Source organism: Mugil cephalus, chromosome 20 (assembly GCF_022458985.1).
Source record: "Mugil cephalus isolate CIBA_MC_2020 chromosome 20, CIBA_Mcephalus_1.1, whole genome shotgun sequence".
Taxonomy (NCBI): Eukaryota; Metazoa; Chordata; class Actinopteri; order Mugiliformes; family Mugilidae; genus Mugil; species Mugil cephalus.
This window is the reverse complement of record NC_061789.1, coordinates 452,710-462,500: the sequence shown is the minus strand read 5'-3', so window position 1 is coordinate 462,500 and position 9,791 is coordinate 452,710. Positions and strand designations below refer to the sequence as shown.

General features: G+C 45.6%; 1 protein-coding gene across 2 annotated transcripts in view; it reads left to right on the top strand.

Moving 5' to 3' along the window:
- Positions 1-9,286, top strand: part of cacng3b (calcium channel, voltage-dependent, gamma subunit 3b) — a 9,400-nt gene extending 114 nt beyond the window's left edge. The window contains exons 1-5 of one of the 2 annotated variants that reach the window (XR_007110980.1): positions 1-1,416; positions 5,254-5,337; positions 5,765-5,905; positions 7,078-8,949; positions 8,990-9,286. The exon at positions 1-1,416 is cut by the window's left edge and continues 114 nt beyond it. Coding sequence is in view for 1 of the 2 variants with exons in the window: in XM_047571301.1 (XP_047427257.1) it covers positions 1,200-1,416; positions 5,254-5,337; positions 5,765-5,905; positions 7,078-7,601 (966 nt within the window). In the remaining variant the exon portion in view is untranslated. Of the gene's footprint in view, positions 1,417-5,253; positions 5,338-5,764; positions 5,906-7,077 lie in introns of both variants that reach the window. The other variant, XM_047571301.1, reaches the window with a different exon arrangement.
- The last annotated feature ends 505 nt before the right edge of the window (positions 9,287-9,791 follow it).

The following is a 9,791-nucleotide window of genomic DNA, read 5'->3' as shown; positions in this document are numbered from 1 at the left end:
GGGACCGAGCGGAGCGGAGGAGACTCCGCGTACATTCCTGTTTGTTTGGACCGAGAGGAAGAGGAGGAGGTGGAGGAGGTGGAGGAGGAGGCTGTCAGCATCATTTCTCTACATTTGCACGGACACATCAGAGAGGAGACGTCTCTGGGAAGGAGGAGGAGGAGGAGGAGGTGCAGCGGGAGATCCAGCTCCTGGAGGCTTCACACAGCCAGGACCACGCACGGATAGATTCTGAAATAATAATAATAATAATAATAATAATTATTATTATTATTATTTTATATTAGTGAGAATAAACGGAGGCGGTGGAGTCCCGCCTGTGAGGAAGAGGAGGAAGAGGAGGAAGGACGATGAGGGAGGAAGCGTCGGGACGTGGCCGCGTCTTGACGCTCCGCACAGACTGACCCGCAATTTATGCTTCTGCGTTAACTGACGCAGAGGCTACAGCGTTAACGCAGGAACCTTCAGAGCCTCCCCAGAAATGTAGCTACGCGTCACGGCGACGCAGACCGACTCGAGCTGTGATTGGTCCGCTCGGTAGGAGCGTGTTTACGGTTCAGTGTTTCCAGCCGCTTCTTCGTGTCCACGATTTTAGAATCGATTGTTTTGGATCAGTTAAGAATCTGAAAGGTGAAGGAGCAGGTTCGGAGAATTTGGCAAAATTTCGGTGAAAGTTTCAGTCGCTGTTGTTGAAGTGAAGCAGAAAGTTTAAACAAAAAAGACACAGCGCCCCCTAGTGTTTGGGTGGAGTTGTTGTTACAGAGGAACGAGTATAAATGTCTTTATGCAGTAAAGTAAATTAGGCTAAATGTAGCTACGGGTCAGAGCGACTCCGACCACAAGAGCTGTGATTGGTCCGCGTCATCGCCGCCATCTTAGAGTTCGTCATTTTTAGGAGGTTTGGAGAAACAGATGTTCGTGTCCGACGAGTCGCGAAATACGGTGAAAGTTTCAGTCGTTGTTGTTGAAAGTGAAGCAGGAAGTTAAAGAAAAAGACGCGGCGGCGCCTAGTGTTCGGGTGGAGTTGTTACAGAGAAAACAGTAGAAATGTCTCGCACCGACGTAGATTACGTCCGTGCGTAGGTCGCATTACTATAAATCGGCTCTGAGCGAACAACCTGTGGTCGCTCCACATCTCGACACCTGGAGTCTCAAATCTCGCGGGATCTGAAGCGGGCGAGACCAGAGGAGCCGCCTCTATGAAGATGCTGATGTGTGACCGTGGGGTCCAGATGCTCGTGACGACGGTGGGCGCGTTCGCCGCCTTCAGCCTCATGACCATCGCCGTGGGGACGGACTACTGGCTGTACTCCCGCGGGGTGTGTCGCGTGAAGAGCAGCGGAGACAACGACACGAGCCGAAAGAACGAGGAGGTGATGACGCACTCCGGCCTCTGGAGAACCTGCTGTCTGGAAGGTACGTGACACCGGCGCGTGGACGTGTCGTAGTGGGAGTGCGTGCGTGTGTGTGTGTGTGTGTGTGTGTTACAGCAGTAACAGGTAGAATCAGACACACTCCTCCTCCTCCTCCTCCTCCTTTTTCCTCTTCTCCTTGTTCTGGTTTCCATGGAGACGGCCGGATGGAGGAGGGATGGAGGTGAAAAGTTTGATCAGCTGAGATGATGATGATGTTTAATTCTGTAAAAAGACCAAAGAGATTCAGCAGAGAATGACTCTGATCTGTCCACATACTTTTGGTCATGTAGCACTGAGGGAGGGAGGGAGGGTGGAGGGAGGGGGGAGGGTGGGAGGAAGGGAGGGAGGGGGAGGGATGGAGGGAGAGGGGGGTGTAGAGGAGGGGGAGGATGCGACCGTTTAAGGGGAAAGAGAGAGAAAGAAAAGAGGTGTGCATCCAAGCAGAACCTGCCTCGTTCTCTTTCATCAGCCGTCACCGTGGCAACCGGCCTCCTCTTCCTCCTTCATCCTCCTCATCCTTCCTCTTCCTCCTCCTCTTCCTCCTTTTCCTCCTCCTTTACCTCCTCTCTTCATTCTGCTCTCTGGGCTCATTAACACCATCAGCCATAACATTAGGACCACCTTCCTATTATAATGGTCTGGCCTGGTCTGGTCTGGCCTGGCCTGGCCTGGTCTGGCCTAGGTCGGGGCTACATGTCTGAGTAACATCCACATGAATGAATGTCAGGTCCAAAAGTTTCCCAGCAGAACCCTGAACGTTCACAAGAGGATTTAGATGTGAGTTAAGAAGAAGAAGAAGAAGATTTTATAATCTCACTTTATTACCGTTTGTTCCAGTTTACAGGGAAAATGTCAAACTTGTCTCAATTAAACAATGAATAAAGACAATAAATAAATAAATGAAACATTTAATCCTTCAGTATTTCACTAAAAAGTAAATCATTAAGGAGAAAAAGAGGAAGATGAAGGGGAACTGGAGGAGGAGGAAGAGGAGCAGTGCTCAGTTCTGTTACTGACGCGATATGAAGACAGAAAAAACTGAGAATAAAGACGTTTGAGAGGCAGAACAATCAGGTTTATCTGAAAGAGAAGAATCTTGTTGCTTGTGCATCCAGAGCAGAGCTCAGTCATTCATCCTCCGACAGGAATGAACACATGATTAAATAGAAAGTAAAGCACGTCTCTGCTGACGGTGGTCATAATGTTGTGGCTGTTTATCTCTGGTTAAAGTCTGAGCAGAAAAAAGGAAACAAGCACAAACAGATTGAGGTCAAAGCTGCTCCAGGCTTTATTTATTTAAGGTGGTATTATTAGAGTAGACGTATGTACATGCAGATGCACTACGTGTCCCAGGATGCATTGCAGCCGCCGCCCTCGGCCACACTGACCTTTATGAGGCAAACGTCTCCTGATTAGACCGAGCTCATTATTTTTACCATTAACAGGCGTTAAATCCTCTCACGGTCACTTGTTACAGTTTATTTGTGTTTATTTTTAACTCGCTGCCAAATAAAAATCCTCAGTTTATTCATTTCACATTAAATATCGTTAACCTACAACACTTTAAAACGTCATAAAATGATCAAAAATACTTCTCAGCAAATTAAACTCAAGTACTTGTGTTTTATTTTCACTATAAAACTTCTTTCTTAGGCTTCGTATAAAGTGAACAGCTGACTGTGGTTCGTCTGTTCTTCCTGCATCGCTGAGACTTTCTGAGGTTAAAATGAAAATATAAACATGTTTCTGACCACATTAATTCCTTTAAATGATATTTCTTTCCCCTCTAAGTCCAGAGTCTCTTTGTATTTCATGTTGTCTGGTTTAACTTGGTCTAGAGACGCTAGTTAAACCTGATGTCATGTGACTCCAGAGGTTAATCAGCATAAATACAGTGAATAAATTAAATAAACTGTGTTTTATGGTGATAACTGTACGCAGACGTTATTATGATCAAATGATTTAATGATTAATAATAATTTCAACACAACGTGACAACAACCAGCTGATGTTAGTGTCGAAGCGACGTCACCTCTTCACCTGTTTCTGTATCAGCGTCTCTGAGGTTCTGACCTTCAGCTCTTTACAGAAACATCCCGACCTCTGACCTTTAACTCGTCCAGCCTCCAGTTCATCATCTGCTCCGATCCCACTGAGTCTGACCTACAAACAGCTAAAGTGTTCACTTATTTACTGAGCATGAAACATTACAATTATATTTTTACATTTTTCACTTAAAAAAGAGGAAATTCTGCCTCTGGAGGCTTTTATAGACAAACGCTTGTTACACCAACAGAAAAAGAAGGAGAACACTTTGATTATCAGGACTTATGGACATTTTCAACATAAACTAAATGAAACACATGATAAATATTAAATGGACTGTGATATGTAGGCAACAGGCAGGTGGATAAACATGTCTTCACAGTTTCTTTCCTGCACGAAGCTTTAACTTTGACAAGAAAAACTTTTTCCTCCTCAACAGCACAAGTTAAAAAACACAGACAAACACACACAAAAATATATAAAATAAATATAAATATAAAAAATAATAAAATAAATAAATATAAAAATAATAAAATAAATAAATATCAATATAAAAATAATGAATATAAATAAATATAAAACAAAGATAAATTAATAAATATATCCCATTTATGTTTCGGGCCCTAATAATTTCTCTGCTTCACAGACTCTTGACTGAAAAGACTTTAGAGCCGATCTCTGAGGACATGAACTCTGATGAACGGAGTCGTGGTGTCGAGATAAAAATGAATAAAGAGAAATGTAGAAACTGTGTTGAGCGTTGAGTTCGATGAAGCCGGAGAATGTGTAAAGTCTCTAAACACCAAGTTAAACATCTCAGACTCATCAGTAAAAACCTGAATGTGACACATTAATAATCCTGTGGAAGGATTAAAGGAGCCGGTTCCTGACTCACTGAGGTAATTAGGTGCAGTTTGTTCCTCCATCCTCCCTCTTTCACACCACACTTCCTCCCTTTCCTCACCCCTCTGCGCCCCGCGGTGTTGACCATGTGTGAATAGGACGGAGTGACGGCTGCAGAGGACACACACATAAACACCAGCGAGGAGGAGGAGGAGGAGGAGGAGGAGGAGGAGGATGAGTCACTCTCTGCTGCATCCTCGTCAATACAACACACAGGCTTTTACTTACATGCATGATTGATGGAGTTCATGTATCAGTTTAATGAGCTCGGCCTGTGTGTGTGTGTGTGTGTGTGTGTGTGTGTGTGTGATAAGGTTTTTCATTAGCGTTTCCAATAAGTAGCCTGAAGGTTACGACTCCGTCCTCCATCATCATAAACTTGGTTGGGGTCAGTTTGAGTCGGAACCAGTAACACGACAACATGTTCACCTGCAAATAACTGCAGACGATTCCTTTAACATTTAATAAACTCAGCTGTTACAAACAGAACAGAAGTGGAGTTTGTGTTTAGTTCCAGGTCTCGGTGTCGTGTATGAGGGTTATGAGGACATGACCACGACATCTGACCTATATATGGAGCGGTTGGCATGGCAACTGGTGGACGCCATGATGTCACATCCTGTTTCTATGGCATCAAATAGTGAACTAAAACCAACATTCATCCACATTATATTAACTTCCTAAAATGACTGAAACATGAATAGAAATGGTTTGATGTGTATTTTAGAGTTTTAGTCCCGCCCACTAACATGGAAGGGGTGGAGCCTATGACCTATGATGCAGCCTCCGGCCACCAGGGGGAGTTTATGTATTTGCATGTGTGACTGGAGCTGATTGTTTCTGATCATGAAGCTCGTGAAGACGTGAACTGATGTGTTTTTATCGACAGGAACGTTCAGAGGCGTCTGTAAGAAGATCGATCACTTCCCAGAGGACGCAGACTATGAAGCCGACGCCGCTGAATACCTGCTCCGTAAGTCTCTTTAAATATAGGTTCATTCATTCATTAAAGGAGGAGGAGGAGGAGAAGGAGGAGGAGGAGGAGGAGGAGGAGGCAGGGCTGCATGATGGGAGTAAAGATGGAGGCAGAAAGAAAACAACAACAACATAAAAATGGATTCAGCCTGTTTTTGCTCCACTGAACACGGAGCCACGTCCCTGAGGCAGCCAATCAGGACGCAGGGCTCAGAGCAGGCCGGCCAATCAGGAGAGAGGACCTAGTGACCCCCATTCACACGGCCTGAGGCTGTGAGGGGGCGGAGCTACAACCTCGGTCACGGCGGACATTAAAATCTCTCCATCCTCCTCTTCATCCTCCTCCTCCTCCAGCTGTGACGTGGTGTTCAGGTACCGTGGGGGTTTCCAGTGTGACCTGGTTGTTGTTGCTGTGTTGTGTTCAGGTGCAGTTCGAGCCTCCAGCATCTTCCCCATCATGAGTGTGGGCCTGCTGTTCCTGGGGGGCCTGTGTGTGGCCGCCAGCGAGTTCTACCGCAGCAGACACAACGTCATCCTCAGCGCCGGGATTTTCTTCGTCTCCGCAGGTCAGTGAAGAGGAGGAGGGAGGATGAGGAAGTGTGATCCTTACAAGGAGAATAAAATAGAATAGAATAAATATAAGAAATAAAACTAAATAAATGCTTCTAAATAAATACATGAATGAATGAATGAGTCTTCTAAATACATTAATAAATAAATAAATAAATGCCAGACATGGTGTATTTCTTCCAGGTCACTAACTCTTAATGTTCTCCTCGTGGCTGTGGTTCTTAGTGTGGTTCTCCTCCTCCTCCTCCTGCGTCTCCTCCTCTGGTCTCAGCTCAACGTGATGGAAGGAGCTCAGCAGGGTCATGATCTCCTTCATAATTTATACGCTATAAAAATTAAAAGAGGACGACGAGCAGAGCTCTGCCTCCACAGGACACACTGATAATATATGATATACTATATGATATAATATAATATAATACAATATTATACTATATAATATAATATAATATAATATAATGTATTTTAAATAATATAATATAATATAATATAATATAATATAATATAATATAATATAATGTATTATAAATAATATAATATATATGATATAATATAATATATAATCAGAATAAAAGCCTGTAGAGGGTCTGGGGCTGTAACCGTGGTAACCTACACTCATCTATAGATGGGGAGGAGGAGCAGGAGGAGGAGCAGGAGGAGGAGCAGGAGGAGGAGGAGGAGCCTCTAGTAGAGTTTGACCAACATTTATTCCTACAGACTCTTAAAGAACAAAGAGTTGCTCCTAGAGGATGAATAATAAAGTGAAATGTGTTGTTGTTGTTGTCGTTGATGCTGTTGATGTTGTTAATTTTGTTGTTGTTGATGTTGTTGTCGTCATTGTTGTTGTGTGGTTATTAATGTTCTTGTTGATGCTGTTGTTGTCGTCGTTGTTATTAATGTTGTTGTTGTTGTTGTTACTGACATTGTTGCTGATGTTGTTGATGACGTTGTTGATGTTTTTGATGTTGTTGTTGTTGTTGATGACGTTGTTGATGTTTTTGATGTTGTTGTTGTTGCTGACGTTGTTGATGTTCTTAATATTGTTTTTGATGATGTTGTTGTTGTTGTTGCTGTTGTTGTTGTTTTTGATGTTGTTGTTGTTTTTGATGATGTTGTTGTTGTTGCTGACGCTGTCGTTGTCGTTGTCGTTGTTGTGCGTCCCCCCCAGGCCTCAGTAACATCATTGGGATCATCGTGTACATCTCGGCGAACTCTGGGGACCCGGGTCAGAGCGACAGTAAGAAGTCGTACTCGTACGGCTGGTCCTTCTACTTCGGGGCGCTGTCCTTCATCATGGCGGAGATGGTGGGCGTCCTGGCCGTGCACATGTTCATAGAGAAGCACCGGAAGCTCCGGGCCAAGTCCCGCACCGAGCTCATCAAGAAGTCGGCCTTCAGCCGCATCCCGTCCTACCGCTACCGCTTCCGCCGCCGCTCCAGCGTCCGCTCGTCCGAGGCGCCCAGCCGCGACGCCTCCCCCCTGGGCAAGGGCGGCTACACGGGGCCCGCCGCCTCCGAGATGCCCATGTACACGCTGAACCCCAGGGAGGCCGGCAACGCCGGGTCCAAGGCCGGCGGCGGGGGGGGCGTCGGCCTGGGGGGGCTCCTCAACTCAGAGCGGGAGTTCCTCCAGAGCAGCACCCTCACCAAAGACTACAACAAGGACCCCAACCGCAGGACCACCCCGGTCTGAGAGCTGCCCCTGTACATACACACCCACCAACCCGACGGACACCAGGACCAGGACCAGGACCAGGACCGGGACCAGGACCAGGACCAGGACCAGGACCAGGACCAGGACTGGGGAGGGTCTGATAAACTGTGACTGTGAACTGTGAACTTTTAGCCTTTGAACTGTGAATCCTGAGCCTGTGAGAGTTGGAGGGCGAGAGGTCGCTTTCAGACCAGAAGTTGTTCCCGACTCCACTGATGGACCGGACCAGGTCCAGGTCCTGGTTTTAGTTCAGAGACAGAACCTTTAACCCTTCACAGGCTGCGTTTCCTCCCCCCCACAAATTAACTGGTAATGAAACACGTCTAAAAACAGCTCGACATCTAAAGGTGTTGGTGGTTTCAACGTAAAAGCTTCTCTCCTGTGACCAGTTCATGTTCAGTCTAAGAGAATTATGGGATGTCACATAAAGACCAGACTTCATCTCTAAACTCCTTTCAGTGGAAACACGCACAATTTATCAAAGCTTCACAAGTATTACTTTTATTTTGAAAAACCGTAATGGAAACGCAGCCAGTGAAAAACTGAACCTTAAAAACTAGAAAATCCAGATTAATCCTCCTATTATTTATCTCTGGAGTCAGTTTGAGCTCATTCAGTGTTTAATGTTGCTTCATATTTAACCACTTTTCCTAATTTAATGGAGACACTGGCCCCGACACAACACGTTATTATTCTTAACAGTTTTTCTTATAAAGAACTGACTGTTTTAACCGTTTTTTTTTTTTCTGGAGGTTTAAATTGACCCTGAGGATGAACCAACGTTCAGGTAGTAGGAGGATTAATGAACCTAACGTCCCATGAAGGGTTAAACTGACGCGGAGCAACTTCTCCTGAAAACGACCTCGTGTCTGATTTAAAACGCTTTATTTATTCCCAGCGCGACGGAAACTGAGCCGCCCTCGTCTGATCCCAGTCGCACCGACTCCAGATCAGCCTGGAGGCTTTTAGACGGCGACATCAGATCCATCGGTGCTTCCTTTCACGTCTTCTTCTTCATTTCTGTTCCTTTCTCACCTGGAGAAGAAGATCCAGATCCAGATCCAGATCCAGATCCGTGTTGTGTGTCGTCCATCTCTCACCTCACTGGCAGCACTCACCCCTCATCCTCCCCCGTAAAAACTAAACCTAGATTTAGTTCCCGTCTTCCTCGGTCCTAGACTAGTTCCTGGAGACAGACCGCTGAGCTGTGAATACAAAAAAAAAAAAAAAAAGACATTTAAGGAAGAAGAGATGGACGTTTGTTGTGTTTGCCCGCTACCTCCTGGTGGATGAAACCACGTCCACCCGCCAGAGACACTGTCCACAGGTCAGAGACACTGTCCACAGGTCAGAGACACTGTCCACAGGTCAGAGACACGCGAGGATCAATTCACGCAGCCTCTCGGCCTCGTTTCCACCCGGAGACACAACCACGTTAAAATCATGATAATCTATCACTGCCTGAACAAAGAACCGACTCACAAAGAGACGACAAAGACCCCGACGCACCAAACCTGCACAACGCGGCATCCTCCACAACAACGCGACAACACGACAACCTAAACAACAACACAACATCCTCCACAACAACGCGACAACACAACAACACGACATCCTCTACAACAACACAACAACCTCCACAACAACACGACAACACAACAACCTAGACAACAACACAACAACCTCAACAACAACACAACAACCTAAACAACAACACAACAACTTAAACAACAACACAACAACCTAAACAACGGCACGATGGATGAGAATAAATAAATAACACTAGCTCCTCCTAGCTTCCTAGCTAATAGTAGCTCTTTGTAGCCTCCTAGCTTCCTAGCTAATAGTAGCTCTTTGTAGCCTCCTAGCTTCCTAGCTAACAGTAGCTCCTCCTAGCTTCCTAGCTAACAGTAGCTCCTCCTAGCTTCCTAGCTAACAGTAGCTCCTCCTAGCCTCCTAGCTTTCTAGATTCCCACATAATAGTAGCTCTTCCTACTGTCCCAGTTAATAGTAGCTTTCCGTAGCCTCCCAGCTAACGTAGCTCCTCCCAGCCTTCCAGCTAATGTAGCTCCTCCTAGCCTCACAGCTAACGTAGCTCCTGTTCTTTCCCTTCATGCAGGTGCAGGTGAGCGTATCTTACGTCCTGTTTGGTGTGTCCAGGCCTTTGCT